Genomic DNA, 20,655 nt, shown 5'->3' on the forward strand with positions numbered 1-20,655 from the left:
ATGAAATCAATGAGCAACGTGTTGAAGAGCCAGTGGGTAGATTCCACTAATGTGAGGAAAAGCACAGCTTAGCCGATCCCCCCGATGGATGGAGAAACCCGAAAATGCTTTCATCAACTGCCTGTAATGAGAGCAGCGTCCTGAAACCAACGACAGCTGGCTGTTTTGTGCTTTTGTGTTCTCTGGATTAAGTGAAACAACAGATAAAAGACAGAAAACCCTTCAAAACGAGCAAATAAAAGAAATGGATTGGCATTCTAAACCCTTTCGGCTTTGGAACGAAGAGAGTGGTGAAATAATTTAAAAGAATTAAACTCAAAGAAACAGTTGCCAAATGAATATTTAGATATAAAACATGGAAAAGGAAAATACGGTAAAAGTGTTCTTAAGTGCCATCCATGAATAAGAGACAGAAAGATGATAGATACAAGAACACTGTCTTTACTTCAAATGAAAGCATGAAACCAAAAATGCAACAGCCAATGCATCACACTAAAGAGAGCGAATACATCTGCATTTGACATGTAGTTGGGGGGAAAAAACTAAAGTCCTCCAAACACAGTGAGATGAAGCCAATCCTGCTCACTGTTATGCTTTAATCCCAAAGCTTCATGAAGTCACATCTGCAAAGATCACAGGAATGAATTAGCACAAGTTAGCGAAGAACTGAAAAAAGAGAGCAAGTGATGAGAATTTTCTTGAGGGGGATTTCCTTTCAAATCTCTAGATAAGAGAACAGTCTAGTTGCAAATACAGTCCACAAAGAATATAAATACAAATCTGAATAAAATAAAAAAAAGATAATTTTTTTGTGCTAATGAGAACTTATTTTAACACTCAAGAAGTGTTACAATTGCAGCTGTAAGAATAAAAGCCCCCCTTTCATTTAAAAACATCTTTTTGATAGTAACATCTATTGCACATACTACGCATTAGATGAACCAGCCTGAAAACATATACAATTTATAGCATGTCTGACAATTGGACATTGTAAATATTGAAACATATTCAAGACTTTAAAACTATGGAGTCTAACAAGATGGTCAAGAAGGAATGTTGAGTAGCAAATACCTAGCTATCTGTGTGTACATTGAATGGGACAATGTTTCTAATAAAAAAAAATGTCCCTTGGCTAATAATAGTTCAGAGTGGCATGTGAGAAACAGACATTGACTCAGAGCTTTTCTGGAGTCACAAAGTATCACCACAAAGACAGGCAAGCAGGTGAGTCATGCACTAAAAACAAAGTCTACCAATGGCCTTTTCCGCTGAAAAATCACTACCACACCTTTTAAGCCACATACACAGACAGTAATCAACAATTATACCACTCAAGTCAGTCAAAAGAGACACAGTTCCATGACAAAACATTGCATGTCAACAAATCACCTGCACAAAAAGCAAAGTGAGCTTTAACAATGGATGTCAAGCTGATGAGGGAGACTGAATCACATACAAGTGGCTTTTGATCAATTTAAACCCTAAGTGTGTGCATTTGCAAACTCTATAAATGGGTTAAAGGAATGCACCACCTTTAAAATTAGTTAAGTGTTGTTTGAAGCAGGATCATTCAGTGGTTTTATCAATTCTAGGTTTTGCTACTGGGGCAAGGTCCAATCTCAATGGCAACGCAACACTTTAGAGATGCCTAGTCGTCATTACACTGTAATTTTGTAGCATTGGCAGTTCTCTGCATGCAACCAACTCTTCCAAGTTACAATTAGCATTCAACACTAGCTTGTGAGCATGGTGCTAACAGGGCAGCTTTTGTTAATTAGTTATGCATCCCAGTACTAAACAAAGTGTTCCTATTGCTGTTGGGTGCTGCCTGCTACATCCATCTGGGTTTAAATAAAAGTAGACTTAGTAAACATCTAGTTTTAACCAGATAACTCCTTTGAAATGGGTAAAAACAATACTGCCAATAAGTACTAAGCCCAATACATGGGAACACAATACATGTGAACAACCTTATATCCTCTATTGAGAAAGAAAAACAGTTGTATTTTCATAGAGGCCAAATACTGAAGCACCAAATGCATGCATTATATTTACACCCTAAAAAGTCTACATTGCCTGCTTCGCCTCACCACTGATCATCTTATATCACTTTAAATAATGTTTATTCAAAAAGACAGACCTAACAATTCCATTAGTAAACCTCTCAGACAAATAACAGTAACATTCTCAAATCATATAAACAGGGGTTCACATAACTTTTTTGGTCTGGTTCTCAAGGGAGCACTCGGAGATGATGCTTGGTACGCTTTAAGCGGCACACTTATCCTACAAGCAGCCTAAATTTAAAATAACACTATTTGTTCACAGTGGAAATTAAATATAGGTTCATCTTTGTTAAAGCTGTATTTTATTTTGATCTTATTAACATTAATAACAGACAACAGCAGGAATATTAGGCTGCTCTTACTTTAAGACCGAATGCATGGACAGAATATACTGACGCACATCTGGTTTCTTACTCAATTGGTTATGACATAACCGAGAGAATACTTGCCGAGAATGGTATTTTGAAATAATTTTGGGTGTATGTGTCCATTCAAGCGTGAGTAAACTTGAAAGAGGAATCAATTCGGTGTTCAAGCACAGTCTTGAAACAAATCTATGATGTTAAACTTAAATTTAATTAAAGTTAATTCCAGAATCACATGCGTGCCGAACCGTGGGTTCTGGTTCATGGATCAACTGCGATTCGTTGTACCCAATAATTAATGAACACACTTATCATCATGATTGCTATCTTACCAGAGATGGAGAAAACTCCTACTCCAATGTGTCCCTGTCCCCCAAAAGGTTGGTACTCAAGAGCTTCCCTCAATGTTTTCTGCTGTGCAACATTTATTTATACCACACATGCACACCTGCGCACCAGTTATGTATAAATGCTCCACTGATGTAAACAAGAAAATTACTGCTAAGATTACATTATCTTCAAATGACAGATGTTACTACCCTTAATTTCAATTTCCTCCAATATTTTTGCAGTCCACTATTACATTAAATTACAATGTTGTTTAGGAGCTCGGACCAGCATACAGGCTACAAATGAAACACCTAATTTTTTTTATCATTTTGATCCAAGCAAAAACATTGGAACCAAATGGAAATCACAAAAATAGCAGCAGCTAATTTAGACATATCCACTATCTGCTCTTCTACTAGTACACGAGGAAGATGCAGTTCATATGGGCACATATGGGTTTTGAGGGGTTTTCAACTTTCAAAAGATTTATGGCTGTATCTTCTTACCAATTAAGAAAAAAAGATAATTTAAAAGAGTGATCATATATAATTAGAAATGAACAGTCTTCATTATCCAACATGAGTGTGTGCTATTAACATTGAGTTTTAGCACTGAATTATTCACCTGAAAATGTTAATGAATGTGCTAGGAAACATGGAAAGAGAGAGTCAAAGAGGGAACTAAACTGAAATGTCATGACGACACATAGCATTTATGAACTTCAGCCTCAAAAGTGCATAACACAATATTCTGGTTGATCAAGGATGGCCAAAGCTCTCCTTACACTCTTAAAAATAAACATTCTTTATAGGCATCAATGAATAACCTTTAACATCCATGGAGCTGTTCACTGAAATGTTCTTTGGGGAACCAAAAATGGTTCTTCTATGGCATTTCTATGAAAAACACTCTTTTGGAACATTTATTTTTACGAGTGTAGCATCAAGAATTGCATAATGGACAAATTTGCCCAAGGAAATGCCTCCACATCTATCTCCGCATTTGTGGTATTCCTAATCACTAGAAACTGCCTTACATGGGTGTTTCCCCTGAATTTACTGAGATCCACTGAATGTTGATTAATTGGTCAACAAAGACCGTGCAACAGCAGAACTATGTCTAGACCTGTAACCTCTGCTAATATGTACATGAACCGCCTGCCAAGCTCTCCTCTGTGTTGACGTGCACTCATCTGAGAGGATTGAGGTAAATAAAAGAATGATAAAGCGATGAGAGCGGGGTGAGACATCTCGCGTGCGAGGGTGCCGGTGCTGTGTGAAAACCCCTTTGATCAAACGCGCCGACGATGCACGGCTTCATCTCAAGGAGTGAATCCCCTGGGGAAGGTTTGTTGTCTTTCCTTTGTCAAGATCCCGTCTGTCTTTGACTACCTGTGTGGCTGGTGACATGTGAAGTCAATGAAGCCTCAGACATGCAAACAAGTCTCGCAAGGGTGAATGCCTAAACCACAAACACAAGGACCATGAGAAAAGACATAAACCACAAGAGCACCAGCGAACCCACAAAAGCTTGAAAGTCTGAATAAATACACAGTAGCCCAAGGCTGACCAAAAGAAACACACAAAATTGTCCATTGCTCAAGACAACAAAACCCACTATGACTAGCACTTCATCAGAATGCAAGATAAACCCTGTATAAATGTAACATGCCTGAAGGTGAAAGGCAATAGCTATTGCACAATACAAGCCAAAGGAAAAAAAGTATAATTTTTTGGCCTGACCATGACTTTGGACTTCAAATAAGGTCAAGGAATATCAAAACTGACAGCAGTAGAGCAGATTATCCTTTCCAAAAGAAAAACTGTGATTCTGAAGACGTAAACAAATTTGTATTGCAATGACATGACATTCATTTGGCATCCGCAAGACCTTTAAGCAACCCCTAACCCACAGAGAACTTTCATCAAGCCACAATAAACTGGCTGCAGTGCGCATGACATGCAAATGTTGATATTGCCAAGGTGTGATCTGTACCATACCATTACATTATATTTTATTCATGTGCTTTTTGAGAAAAGTTATTCTTGGAAAGCTACAGGGGTTTCTGGAGGGTCATCATGGGTTATTTAGTGCCTGACAGTAATGTATAGTGATGCATACTGTTACATTAGTGAAAATAATATCGGTGCATCCCTATTAATGCGTGTATGTTCAAAGAAAAAAAAGAGATGCAAATGTAAAAAAAATTCTTCATCCCGTAGACGTAAACAGCCTGGTTGCCGCTAACGGCAAAAAATGTATGTAATAATCTTCATATGCTTCTCTTATTTCAATACGTAAAAGAAAATGAAACCCAACCTAACTGGAGAACAAATTAAGGTATCAAATCCCATGCGACAATACAATGTTTTGTAGCTGACATTTACTAGAACAATGCCACAGCTCAAGCACTTGTGTCCATATGGAGCCTGTGGCATAATATCCCAGTGTACAGTTTGACATAGATTGACACCCTACGGATCACCGAGACTGGGGAAATTAACTATTAAACGACTGCCTCTGTTTAAATATTCATTCTTATCCTGAACACCGTGAAATAGGCCATTGAACAGCCTGTGTGCCACCGTGCCATCTGATCAGAGATCACCCACTGATTAAGAGTCTGTCTTTTCACACCACCCTCCCCAATGGATTCAAAGCTTACGGCAGAAATGAAAGCGGAGGTGACTCATCCCCATTGTTAAAGAAGAAGTGTTAAAACAGGCTCTTAATTTAAACACGTATTAAATGGAGGGATCACCTTGGTGTTAATTCCTTCCTCAGACACGTTCTCACCTCTGAAAAAAAGGTGGTCTCGCTTTAAGCGTTCATTCACCAGGCTGGCAAAAATGCACGTTCAAGGAGCTGGTCACATCGTACGGTGGAACTAATGTGATTACCGACAGAAATAAAAGATTCATAAATAATTGATATAGTACAGCATGAACCCCTAAAGCAAGCACCATTGGCACATTTTGGGCAATCTTAATAGAGTTGTCATTGAGGTTTTGGAGTCTTACCATGCATGTAAAAAGCTAAAACATTAAAAAGGAAAAAGGATAGAACAAGACGTCTTTAAAGAGCCGCTCTAATGCCAGCCGGTCTTGCTTTGAGGATGCAGTGCAGTGGCAGTAAAACTACAGACCACAATGTCGTCATGTCGGTGGAATTTGCAACCCGTTTGAAAATGTATCATCTGTCACTGCATCTCATGGGGCAACAGATAAAACTGCAGGATGGGGTGCTTCAAAATGAGACGGGCTGGTGTGATGTCTTAGGGGGCATCTGGTTACAACTTATGGTTCCTCCAGAGGTTCTGAAAAGCAGCGCAAGACCCCTAATGTGAAGAACGATGGTAACACAGGTCCTGAGGGACAGAAAGAGCTGTCAAGAATGCCAGAGCTTCAACAGTTGGGTCCAGAGAGGGAGGGGTTACAACTTACAGATATCCCAAAACATCAAACATGTGGCCCAAATTAATATTTGAAAGACGCTGTCAGCTAACATGAGAAAGACTTCAAATAGTAATGGGTTAAATATATATACATCAACACTGAAAATAAGAAATGTTACTTGAGCACCAAATTAGCATATTAGAATGATTTCTGAAGGATCATGTGACACTGAAGACTGGAGCAATGATGATGTAAATTCAGCTTTGCTGAGCAAATGTTCGCTGGCGACCAATATGCATACAGATATTCAAGATGTGTTTATGAAAGGGTAATTTCAAAATGCAAAACAGTTTTGAGACTAAATCAATGTTAGATTTTAATGATAGTCATCAAAACATAAACAAAGCTGTTATTCCTCTTAATGATCATGTTTTATGTTCCAGTATTTCCTTCCAATTTTCTCTCTCGCTCTCACTCGGTTACAGTACATTGCTTTTGAAGCAGCCACCCTACGCATGCAAATATGGATTTAAAAAATGCATGGAAACTACAAGCAGGCGACAATCACTCTACTGTCTATGCCACACAAGATTAAGGGTGAGATGCCTGCAGTCAGAACAAGAAGCCTCATGGGATAGTGGTTCCCTTATCTACAGGAACCCCTATGCAAAAAAAAAACAAAAAAACAATTCTATGCTGTCAGATACGGAGATGTGATTACTTGGTTTTCTTGTGATGAGTCCTGTTCTAGTTGATCCGATGAAGTTAGGTCGTCCCTTATCCAGGACATTTGTCTTTATAGATTAGGCATTAAAAATTCATAGTGGAATCCATAGAGAAGACACAATCAGTCTGAATAGACGCAAAAACATAACAACGAAAAGCAGATGTAAATCATTTTTGATTGTATTGCTTTCTTTTCAAAATCCGCAATTCTGTGAGAACTATTACAATTAGCATTATTAAGGGAAGCAGAAACAGGGATGTTAAACACTTGTACAACCCTGATCAAACAAGGGACACAACAGGAATTAATGTTTTACAGAGCCATAAATTACTTCAAAGGGTGATTTAATATGCTGCTTCTCGGAGTCACGCATTTAAATTTGCATCTGAATATCTCCAGAGAGCTCGTCAATTGAAGTAGAAGGTGCAGAACCTCCTGAAGGTTTAGATCATTTAATATCAGCAGGAATTTCCAAGATCATTTCAACATAGAAACCCCAAGTAAACATTGAACGCATGTTTAAAGGTTTTTGAGATGATTAACAACATTGCAAAAACATCAAAAATTTAAGCTACTGTGATGGGATGGGGCTATTAAGATGATTAAACAATCATGTATAATTACACTCATGTTTCATTCTGCTCACATCTTCAACTTCAACAAAGAGATGAGATCATTAACGATCATTAACTGTACAGTGTCAGAATAACTCTTAACCCTCCTGACGAGTTTCATGTTTCTGTTGTATAAGTACAAACTACACTACTTTTGGGTTAGTCACCATACCCTATAATAGATTAACAAAACAGACAATTAAATTGTTAAATCACAACTATTTGTAAGCCTTAAAAAGTAATTCAAATACTTTTTCTGTATTGCCATAACAGCATCTATGGCTGTTTTCATGGCAAGATTGATGTAGTTTAAAAGAAACAAATAGTGGTAACATGCATTAGTTTTGAAAAACAACAACTGACAAACAACTCATCATTATAACATCATTGTAACAGACATTAAATAAGATTTTTCAGTTCAATATTTGATCAATAACTTAGGATTGTTACTGGTGAACATTTTTGAAAACATCCATTAGAGAACTTTGTTAATAAAAATGTTGCATAGTGGCATTTAAAGCAGTAAATTCCAACAAAATAAGATAGAAAGGGGAGTCTGACAAAAATTACATGTTAGGGGTACATCAATTCAAACACACAATTTATAGAATAAAACTTACAAAATATAAGAACAATATATTATTATTAAAAGTTAATTTCATAATTCATACATAATGTATAATAAAGCTTATAATAATTAATAAAAATAATCCTGTATAATTTAGGCTAGAACTGTATTATTATTACTGTAATATTATTACTTTAAGAAAGGTGTTGACCTGAACCTAAGTCTTTGCAATTACACAGGGTTTCTTAAGACTGTCTAGTTGTTTAGTCTTTCAAACAACCCACCCACTAGTTGACGATAATAGGTAGTTTTGCACATACCTAAAAGAAGACAGGCAACAAAAGCGAGGTGAGGCATAGAGAAGGGGGTCAGGGAATTAGATGTGTTTTTCTTCGGCTTGTCAGACCCTGTTGATGCTCTAGTGTGCACGCCATCCTCTGACGACCCACCGCACACTCACACACACCTATCTCAACAGGGGATATGACACAAAACCACCCCTCAAATACCAGGACAAGATTTACAAAAACAACACTGAGTTGACACCTCACAAAAAAAAGGTGGTGGGAAAAATGTGACTGTGTCCTCGTTGGTCAGAGGCTGCACAAAAAGTATTTTCTTTGCTGTGGCCCCTTCACCCGACTGCCGATTTTTAACCTTTAGCTTGGGAAAAAAGCTTATTTTAACTCAATTATCAAATTAAGTGGAATTCAGGGTAAAGTTTTCATAGCAATCAACAGAACACCCATGAAGCTCTTTTTAGGCTGACCCCAAAGCTACATCATCACAATAGCAGATAAAGAGTGTGCTGGGTCAACACACAAGTAAAATGTATCCTGGTTTTCACAAAAAATATTAAGCAGCACTTAACACGTTTGATAATAATTAAAAAAAATATATTCCTGAGTAGGAAATCAGAATTTTAGAATGATTTATGAAGGATGATGTGACAGTGACATAAATATTTAGCTTTGCCATAACAGGAATAAATTACATTTTAAAACATTAAAATAAAACAATATTTTAAATTGCAATAACATTTCTCAATACAACATTTGTTACTGTATTTCTGATTCAATAAATGTAAGCTTGGAAAGCATAAGAGATTTCTTTCCATAAGCAAAAGAGTATTTGATTATCTTTCAAAAGAAAAAAATAATTGTACAGACCCCGTGTATATTAGTGTATATTAGGCTTGCTGCGGCAGTCTGTGTTACCGATGTTACACATTGTGCGGCTGTACACTGATTACATTACTTGGACACCTGGCACCACAGCACTGCCCCCACTGTCGTTTTGCTTTTTTAAAGAAATAACCATTTAGTTCAGTTAAACAATGGACGCTACAATTATAAACTGAAAGTGTCTGCTCTGCTCCATACAGCACAAGCTGCACAGTCGCAGCAGGAATTAGATTTCACACTCATCACTCATTGCGAGTCCACCAAAGCCTTTTTAGCCAGCTGAAAACATTAGGTGCTCTGCTGAAAACGCCTAGTTGTGGGCGATTGAGAGCGTTTGGCAGTTTTTTCAGGTGAGACGCTTTGCTTGCTATGATCCGGAATATCTACGCAAGTGTTCCTATTATCTCATTTCACAGATAGTTTGTTTCTGTATTATTTCTATATAAAAATGTCGATACAATGTAAAGTATTTTCTCTGGCTCTTGTTTAAAATTATTTTGTTCCGTTATTATACTTGTTGTCCAAGCAAGATGTGGTGGTTGGTCGATGTGGTATTTGTCCCGCCCCTCCTCCACTGTGATTGGACGGCTGTGTAAAAAGTGACAGTGATGAGTGCTGCGTTTTTCCCAAAGTTGAACATTCTTTAACTCTCGGCGACGAGTAAAAAATAGCAAGCGCTCATCGCTTCAGCCTGAAATAGACGCTCAGCACCTTATTGTGCTCATGGCATTTTAAAAACGCAGCGCTCCCATTGAAAATAATTCGAAAAATACGCTAGCCGCAGGGAAAAACCTCTTTGGTGGACACAGCCTAAAGAGAGATGACTGACAAGACGATGGATTTGGTGCGCAACAGATCCTGAGCGTCATTGACAAAAAACCTTACCTTGTGAAATGAGTCCGCCACTCCCTATACACAAGAGTATGCATGATCACGACCATACCTAGTCTATATGTAAATAATATAATGGAAATGACAACCCATTTGTCCCTCCATTGAAGGACAGGGGATGCATCTCAGAAAAATGTTAAAAAACACTTAAAAACATTTTCTTCCTATTTATTATTGAAAGGTCAAAATCTAAAATCACAAAAGACGTAACTGTATGTGAAATATAAAGATACAACTGAACATTGTGTCCCTTGGCAGAATGCAGTATCAACTTTGGATGGCCATTGTTAAGGGATTCTGGGTTTTTACAGCATTCCTGACAGTTTCCAAACAAGGTTACATTGAAATAAGAAACCACAAAATTGCAATGTAACTTCAGGAAATACTCCAAGGAACCAAAGGCTAAAAGCTTCATCCACTGATTCCCAGGCCTGTCTTTCTTGTCTCAAAGTAAATCTCATCATGGCCACAAGTAAACACAAACAGAGACGAACTCGACTGGCTCCTGAGATACCAAAAATCAGCTGCTTGGTGTTTGATGTTCAATCCACAGACAGCAGAGCTTAACGGGATACACCTTAACTTTGATTTGTTTGTTGTATGTTTAGTGGACTCTACAAGCTTGAAAAGGATCATCTTTGATCACAGCAAACCGCACAGGGGTGGTAGGGATGTTTTATAATGGGAAGAAAAAAAAACTGGCACCACATCTAAGGACGTCATTCTTCTTTTATTTTCCTCTCTGGAGTTATAAAAACCAAAAGGATGAGTTAAGAGCGGGGATCAGTTACCGCCAGGTATGGGTGTGCCCAAGACTTGTCACATTACACAAGATGAGTCAGGACTAGGAGAATAAGATCAGAGAGTAACTACAATGACCACATGGCACATGATTTGTGGCCTTCCAACAGTTGTTTGGTTTTACTATGAAACAACAACAAAAAAGCTCATCTTCACAAATCCAACGAGAAAGAACAGCGTTCATCGCATAGACGGCACCCTAAATAAATGCAATCAACTTAGAATGACTTTCATTAGCCAAGTGTAATGCAAAACTGTACACCAGGAATTTGTCTTTGTACAAGCTGCTAGTAGATATGATGACAATCACGTCACAGTTTCTGCATGCACACAGAGCTCTAAGACTTTAAAAAGTGCTTGAGGCTTCAGGAACAAAGAGACAGACTGTATACTATATCACTTATTCTGTTGCACTGTGTTTGAACAGCGTAAACAAATCTGCCATCAGGTACCCAGTGTAATTTACATCCAAAACTTGCTATTTAATCCACACTTACAAATAAAACAATACACTCTGCATTATGTTTATTTCTAGCGGGAGATGATTGTATCCAATGGAACTCCGACATGACATTTTACCAGTGTTTTCTCTGGGATTAAAACCTAGGACCTTGGTGTCACTAGTGCCATTTTCAGCAGGGTCTGATTTACAGAATTTGCAGCATTTTGGGTAGTATAACACAATTAATGTGTCAGCAAGTAACAGTGGCGTAGGTTTGATTTTGAAATTGGTGGGGACGGGGACATCAATATTTAATATATTTAAAGTTTTGATCGAAAATATTGCTAGGGATATATCAGTGTCACTGGATATTGGTAGGGACACGTCCCTAGCGTACCTACTAAATTCTACGCCCCTGGCAAGTAAAGGTGTTGCTAAACTAGACTGCTTTAAACATAATTTATATGCTAAGGTAACAATGAAACGTGGAGTAATGTGAAAATACAAAGCGAGAATGTTATTATGTTATTACAAATTATTATGTACAATAGAAAGTGGAGCTTGTTTGTGTACAGTTGGCAAACAAAACCTGCAACATTGTATCAACACAGAATTCAAATGACTTAGTCTATTTTAGTGCCCTTTTTGAAAAAAAGCCAGTCATCCAATCAGAATTCAGTCTAAATTTTAGAATTACGGTTTTGAATCTTTCATTTTTAACTTTGTTCTGTGTTATTATAATATAATTACAGTATATTATAATATTAATGTGATGAAGTGATATATGATTTTGGTCAGACCGCCCACCTTTACAGGCTACTATGATGGCAATTAAAATTCTATGCATGTACACATCAGTGGATGCAAAACCAAACGACGGCTTTGAGTAGGAGTCGAGACAGAGGGGCCAAACGCTCTCTTTCCATACTGTAACGTGTGGAGTGAAGCCTCCGTGCAGATGCCAACCGCTTGCCACAAGAAAGCCTGCTCCACAGCCTATGGATTAAATGTCCTCTGAAGCCCCAGAAAGCCTATTAGTCTCAGACTGAACCTTCAGAAACACTTGCAGAAGTCACAAGGCCATCTAGACAGCAGAGACCCCAGCAAGCCAACGTATGCATCAGAAATACCCACGCTCCACTTAAATTATAAAACTAACATCTGATACCTGTGTTCCAACATGCTTTTTGGCAAATAAAAGCACACATGATTGATGGACCTGTTCTAAGTACTCCAACCCTCCTCACTGTTCCTGCTCAATTAGAACTTCAAAGACGGCACATCAAACGCAACAAATTTACAGAGCGCCCATCTGTCCGCCTTCAGTCGTGCCATATTCGCCCATTACCTCAGCCTCTTGGACCTTGTACCAGTTTCATTGTTAAACACGCTTAAAGACCAGGTGAGCCCTGCGCAAAAACGTCAATTATACCTAATCAACCTTTTCCCCATCTTTATAACATCAAAAATGACTTGGAGAATGAGTTGGCTTCTTTGCTGTAAGATTTCTTTAAACCTTTCATGCCTATCCAAGTTTTCCCCCCCATGTTTTTTAACTAATTTATGAATTACTAATTTAGCATCAATTAAAATGTGCAGTCTGTTATTCAGCATGCTAATCAGCAGGGTTCTGACACCTTTTAATCAATGAACTATTAAAACTTGAAAATTCATGATTAGATGAGGATTTAAAAAAAAAAAATTATTCTATAGAGATTACACAAACAAGAAAATGATTTCTATCAAACATAATAAAAAAAGAATGTAGTAAAATAGTAAAGTTCTTATTCAAATAGGCTTAATTTTCTTTATGCAAAAATATCTTTTTTAAAAACGTATAAAAAATACACAACAGGTCAAAAGTTTGGAGTCCGTAATTTTTTTTAAAGAATATTTTATTCAGCAAAGATATGTTAATTTGATCAAAAGTGACAGCAAAGACTTTTACATTATAACAAAAAAATCTGTACAATTTTTTTTAAATATTCCTAAAACCTAAAAAATGTTTTTCCACAAAAAATATTAAGTTGCCAACATTAATAACAACAAAAGTTACTTGAGCTACAAATCTGCATATCAGAATTTCAAAAGAATCATGTAATCGTGTGACACTTAAAACTAGAGTTATTGCTGCTGAATATTGAGCTTTGCCATTACATGAATAAAATATATTTTAAAATATTGTAAAATAGAAAATAGTTACTTTAAATTGTAATAATATTTCACAATATTACTGTTTTTACTGTTTGATCCAAAAAAAGTAGGCTTGGTGAGACTTTTCAGAAAACTTTATTTTATTTTTATCTTACCAACCCTTTTGAGACTGATCAGGTAGAAGTGCATAATCTAGTCAGAAACATTGTCAACCAAACACACACACCTATGCGATGTAGACAGATCACAGAAAAAGGTTAGCAATCAGTCATTAAACAACTGGCCTATGAAGAAACACAATGGTTGATTCACGTCCAACCTGAGGAGCAAATATTTGCTTGTTCGTTTCTGCACCATCTAGTCCACAGGTATGACAGGCCACCAGCATGTGACCTCACAATGAGGTCAAGCTAATCTAACAACGCGGTAATGAGTTAACACTGCAGAGATGTTGCCACTAAAGAGGAAAAAAGGCCAAGTGTAGGATATTCCTGTTAAAAATAGGTCGAGTCAGTGGTGTGATCGTGACCTTCTACAAATTACAGGCCACACCTGGTCAAGGAGCTACAGGTGTTGAAAGGGGTTGATGTAACAGCCTTTAATTTCAATAATACTCGAGTAGGTGTGTAAGAAAATATCCATACACTTGAATAACGCGATATGTTTGACTTTATACAATAGATGTAGATGCTTTATAGCTAGCAGGTTTTCAGTAATAAATAAATAAAAAACAACATCATGCAGTCATGGAGTGGACTATGCATTTTCAGTTATTAAATACTTGAGGGAAAAAAAAATGCTATTCTCTGAACCTTTAGAGCAGGATACAAGTATATAATATATTCAAGAATATATTATATATACAGGTCCTTCTCAAAAAATTAGCATATTGTGATAAAGTTAATTATTTTCCATAATGTAATGATAAAAATTAAACTTTCATATATTTTAGATTCATTGCACACCAACTGAAATATTTCAGGTCTTTTATTGTTTTAATACTGATGATTTTGGCATACAGCTCATGAAAACCCAAAATTCCTGTATCAAAAAAATAGCATATTTCATCCGACCAATAAATGAAGTGTTTTTAATACAAAAAAAAGAGTCAACCTTCAAATAATTATGTTCAGTTATGCACTCAATAGTCAATACTTGGTTGGGAATCCTTTTGCAGAAATGACTGCTTCAATGCGGCGTGGCATGGAGACAATCAGCCTATGGCACTGCTGAGGTGTTATGGAGGCCCAGGATGCTTCGATAGCGGCCTTAAGCTCATCCAGAGTGTTGGGTCTTGCGTCTCTCAACTTTCTCTTCACAATATCCCACAGATTCTCTATGGGGTTCAGGTCAAGAGAGCTGGTAGGCCAATTGAGCACAGTAATACCATGGTCAGTAAACCATTTACCAGTGGTTTTGGCACTGTGAGCAGGTGCCAGGTCGTGCTGAAAAATGAAATCTTCATCTCCATAAAGCTTTTCAGGAGATGGAAGCATGAAGTGCTCCAAAATCTCCTGATAGCTAGCTGCATTGACCCTGCCCTTGATAAAACACAGTGGACCAACACCAGCAGCTGACATGGCACCCCAGACCATCACTGACTGTGGGTACTTGACACTGGACTTCTGGCATTTTGTAATTTCCTTCTCCCCAGTCTTCCTCCAGACTCTGGCACCTTGATTTCCGAATGACATGCAAAACTGAGCAACAGTCCAGTGCTGCTTCTCTGTAGCCCAGGTCAGGCGCTTCTGCCGCTGTTTCTGGTTCAAAAGTGGCTTGACCTGGGGAATGCGGCACCTGTAGCCCATTTCCTGCACACGCCTGTGCACGGTGGCTCTGGATGTTTCTACTCCAGACTCAGTCCACTGCTTCCGCAGGTCCCCCAAGGTCTGGAATCGGTCCTTCTCCACAATCTTCCTCAGGGTCCGGTCACCTCTTCTCGTTGTGCAGCGTTTTTTGCCACACTTTTTCCTTCCCACAGACTTCCCACTGAGGTGCCTTGATACAGCACTCTGGGAACAGCCTATTTGTTCAGAAATTTCTTTCTGTGTCTTACCCTCTTGCTTGAGGGTGTCAATGATGGCCTTCTGGACAGCAGTCAGGTCGGCAGTCTTACCCATGATTGCGGTTTTGAGTAATGAAACAGGCTAGGAGTTTTTAAAAGCCTCCGGAATCTTTTGCAGGTGTTTAGAATTAATTAGTTGATTCAGATGATTAGGTTAATAGCTCGTTTAGAGACCCTTTTCATGATATGCTAATTTTTTGAGACAGGAATTTTGGGTTTTCATGAGCTGTATGCCAAAATCATCAGTATTAAAACAATAAAATACCTGAAATATTTCAGTTGGTGTGCAATGAATCTAAAATATATGAAAGTTTAATTTTTATCATTACATTATGGAAAATAATGAACTTTATCACAATATGCTAATTTTTTGAGAAGGACCTGTGTATATATATATATAACTATTTGCCCTTTACTTAAATAACACGAAATATCACTGTTTTGCTCAGTTTTTATGCATATGGTGGTGTGTTTTTTAAGACAGTTAATCTAAAATTAGATCCTCTTCCTAAAGAACACAAGAAATATTGCAAAATATCACCTTTCTTACTGTAATAATCGCAATATATCATATTGTAACCCCTGTATTGTGATACATATAATATCGCCAGATTCTTGGCGATACACAGCCCTACTCTTGAGTCATGAAGAGCCTTACTGCACAGAACGTGCACTGCTTTGAGCAGAAAGCTGATTACAGATGGAGCAAACCAGAGCACATACAACGTGCGTCTCTCGCTCTCTGTTTCTTTTCATTCTAGCTCTGCAAATGCTTTCATCTGAAAAACATCAGAGCCACACAGCTAATCTTGCCTAATGTTTTTTTTTAGATACACAGCAGGAATGGAATGCAAAAGACTCTACAATTGGCTCACTTAAGCACTGATTTCTTTTCTCTCTCTCTCTCTAAACGAACGACAAAGTGCACTGTGAGAGCCCATATCGACTGTTTGTGTCCTGTGTTTGTGTAACACACAATGAAACTCTGCTGGGCATCGCGGGACTCCCTGAAGTCAAGCCAATGCTGCAATGAGACTTCATCCATCTAGCTGTACACAAGCAAAACAATAGCAAAATCAACAGACCGCCAAGTAGGCAATTACTCTGGCTGGAATGCTTGTGCAGGGTTGAGGTTATGTACCAAAACTAACGGGTAATACATTTCTAACCATCTACAACAAGATTTATGTGGTCTGCCGTGGGCCTGCATTATCACATCTGGCCAAACTCCGGCCATCACATTTTTAGATGTCACATTTACTTTTGCAATCATGGATAATAAACCAATATAAAAGCCACAATGCAAGTATATTTATGTAACTGTGAATGTAAAGGCCACTACTAGTAGTGCATCTAGAGTACAGAGAAACAAATCTTCACAGTACGCAGTCCAATTCAAGTCCGTAGGTTGATTTAAAAAAAATTACTGATCCACTTACAAAGCTGTCAGTACACTTTGCAATCTCATGAAAACTGAACAGCAATAATTAATAATAAACACATTTTGTAAATATGTTTTCTACTTGTAGGACCGATAAATGCAATAGAATGCACTGTAAGATTATTTTCAGCAAAACTAGGCAGATTTTACCTCCAAATTCTCATTACTATAATGTGTATGTTACAGTGTCTCTCAATATTTTTATTGATGATTCATTATGGCATTATTTTTTAATCTATTAAGGTAAAATTTAAATAAAATTAATAAAATGTAAGTGCAGTTCAACAATCACTACCAGGATGTATAATTTATGATGTATAATTATTTTTTATATATTTTAATTATTACTTATATATTAAAATAATGAGAATACTGTTACAATAATGCAAATTGGTAAAATATGTTAATTGTTCTCAAATTAATTTTATGACACAAAAAAATCTTAAGGGTCCTAATAGAAGATAATACTTTATTTAGGCAAAACTAAACTAATTATTTTATGCCCTACAGATTTTAAGAGTGAAATGTAACCTGAACACCCCTTTGTGAGATTGACCCTGGTAACATTTAGGCCTATGTTAATGTGCCTTAGTAGGTGTCAGTAATCCAAAAATCATTCTGGATTGATTCATTAATCACAGTATCCACACGTACCATGAATTTCAGATATAAAAGTACACAAGATCAGATATGCAAAGGTTTAAATACACACATGTGCATTCACACACACAATGAAATGGTCTACCACTTGCTAGCATATTCCAGCTGGATGTCAGGTCGCTTGGCTTTATATGTTGTGTTTGGTCTAGTCACAATCTGCTGAGTGTGCAGCTATTTCATGAAATTGCATGGGGTGACTGACCTGATTGATGGAATTGGCTGTACAGGAAGAGAGACCTGTTCCGACCACAGCCATCAAAAAAGTGACAGGGTCAAAGGGCACTGGAGCCATAGCAAAGCCAGCAGCTGCCGTAGTAACAACAAGAGCTGCGGGGAGGAGAAAGTGAGGTTACAAGATTTAGTTGAAATGGTTACTTGAGTTTCTACAAAAAAAACAACAACAAAAAATATTCAGAGCATATAAGTGGAATTCTCATCACTTATATAATATTATCATTTTAAAAAATTAGAACTTTTAAAAGGATGAAAACTGTCAAAGTACTTCATGGGCTAAGACTATTTTTTTAACTGAATATATGATTAACCAAAGGAAAGCAATTAAACGTAATAAAAATAATCATTAGGCAAGTCAGCAGCGCTGACTTCTTTTTTAAGATTAGTTATCACATGTTGAACTTTCCATGAAATTCAAGATCACCTGTTTGTCTGCAAAAGTCATATGTTCAACTAACAGTATATATCTTATATTGCAATACGGCATACAATTAGGGCTGCTCGATAATGGAAGAAAATCATAATCACGATTATTTTGGTCAGTATTGAAATCGATTGAAATTGAATCAGTATTGAAAAAACGATTATGTAACATGATTATTTCACATGACTTTGGGAACGTGTTGCATTTATTAAAAGACACCTTTCAACAATTCTTTGCGGATGTGCGCGTGTCATTCAGAACACAAGACAAAATAAGAGTGTTCTTGTAAAACAGATAATCGTTTTTACTCGATTGTACTATTTTGGTGATCGTTGGGAGCCAACATCGAAATCAAAATCAAAATTCAATTAATTGCACAGCCCCAACTTACAATATATCATAAATGCAAAAGATAAAAACATATTATACCTGTTAATTTAAGTTTGGAGAGCCGTGCGTAAATCCCTGGTAAATCACTGTATTCAACCCTCGACTCCTTCCACTGCCGAGCCTCCAAGCGGGCTGCTCTGGTCGCCTCTGGTTCATCCTGGATGTTCTTCGAGTCACATGGTGGCACCACAGTACCTGGCTCAGGCTTTAAGGCTGGGATCTGCTGAACCTGTCTGACCAACGAATCATCTCGATCCTCCAGTGCAGAGGCGACAGGCTCCTGCTTGGGTCTCGCTCTCTGACAGACACCACCGATGCTCTTCACATACTGTGGGAAGAGGGAAGAAATAGATAAATACACAATTTATATAAAAAAAAAACCTTAAATACACAAATTTGATGGATCTCAATTTCATCAGTTAATTCTGTTAAAACATGATTGGCATATCTCGGATTTGAATTGCAATAATTAAAAAGGAAAGTAAACAATATTACAAATAAATAATAGTTCTCCTGTAATGATATTATGGAAAAGCAGACTCAAAAAAGAATGAGATAATATTCTTAAATATCTATAAATATCTAATATTTGATCAGAATTGTCTTCGTCAGCGTATTTATGATTATGCGTACATAAAGGCAGCACTTCATAGCCTACCTGTCTCTTCAGAAAGCAGAGATGCTGGAATGTGAACCATTCTGCTCGATTCTTCCTGCAGAGCTGAATCAGACTCCTGGCACTCATGTGACTCGATGCATTTGAAATGAGCTTCTTCTGCACATTGACACCTACCAAACCTTCAAGAAGAGAAGATATAACTTAATTTAATCGTTATTTAAATTAATGCCTATACTAATGTATACTAATAATTTTGTAAGCTCTAACTACATTTTTACCTTTATACAAATAAAACATAATAAAGTTCAGACATTTTGAAAAACTAAAAAAAATATTGATCAATCCAGTGGTTATGTATTTGACAGCCTTCCAGTGACGTCATGACAAACAACAAATGGCATCATTAAATCACTCCTGCAGCACTCAGGACTCAATACAGCAGCAGCTCTTCATATATTAACAATTAATGGACAATATACATATATACAGACACACACACACATACTAGTATGAACATTAAAATATCTCACATAATACAGGCAATGTAAGTCAAATGATGATTTGCCGTAAGCAAAATATACTGCAAAGAGGAGAAAAGCACTTCTACATCAATGTCAGTGCATGTAATTAACGGAATTCCTTAAAAACCGGGTTCATATTATGTAAACTGTGTTGATATTTTAAGGTCATGCTGCTGCAGTAGCGCTTTAGTGTCTAGGCTAACCGGCTAGCATTCTTATAAAACGTCCCCCCGCAAAAAACAAAAGACCACATATGATTCATTAACATAGCATAGTTATTAATACCACATGGCAGGCATTTCCAGACTCCCGTCAGTCTACTACATGGTGTTTTGTACATGTTCTTCAGGCGAACGACCGGCTACCGCTGAGTCCCCTTCACATGATGCAGCGCGCCATCTTGACCTCGCTTACGGAACTTACGGAAGCGAAGTGTTTCCTCTGACGTGTGTCCTGCTGTAGAAAAGCATGAGCACGCGCACGGAGCACGGAGTGTACAGTGTGAGTGTAGGCTACTGTTACAGGCTTTTGACTATCCTAGAAAACTATCTAAACGGTTATTAATAATGAAAATAAGCCCAATGAAGGCTTAAATTTGGTTTTAGCTGCGTAAATCACAACAGTGTGTGAATTATTCTGCCCTGTTATTATACATTTACTTTGGCCGATCTTATCCTATTAGCCTATTATTTTCGAGCATTGACGAGGGAAAGTTAAAAACTGTGCAGTATAGCCTTGAACAATATACCTTTAAAATAACTTTA

The 20,655-nt window shown here is 37.3% G+C and overlaps 1 protein-coding gene across 1 annotated transcript in view; it reads right to left on the reverse strand.

Moving 5' to 3' along the window:
* Positions 1-20,302, reverse strand: part of LOC130080142 (protoheme IX farnesyltransferase, mitochondrial) — a 40,762-nt gene extending 20,460 nt beyond the window's left edge. Inside the window, exons 1-4 of the mRNA XM_056245442.1 lie at positions 20,177-20,302; positions 19,410-19,549; positions 18,791-19,079; positions 17,906-18,030 (exon numbers count right to left, since the gene is read on the reverse strand). Of these exons, the coding sequence (XP_056101417.1) occupies positions 17,906-18,030; positions 18,791-19,079; positions 19,410-19,549; positions 20,177-20,231 (609 nt within the window). The 5' untranslated portion in view covers positions 20,232-20,302. The remainder of the gene's footprint in view (positions 1-17,905; positions 18,031-18,790; positions 19,080-19,409; positions 19,550-20,176) is intronic.
* Between the last annotated feature and the right edge of the window lie 353 nt (positions 20,303-20,655).

This window comes from Rhinichthys klamathensis, unplaced genomic scaffold (genome assembly GCF_029890125.1).
Source record: "Rhinichthys klamathensis goyatoka isolate OS25496 unplaced genomic scaffold, OSU_Roscu_1.1 h1tg000030l_1, whole genome shotgun sequence".
Lineage (NCBI taxonomy): Eukaryota > Metazoa > Chordata > Actinopteri > Cypriniformes > Leuciscidae > Rhinichthys > Rhinichthys klamathensis.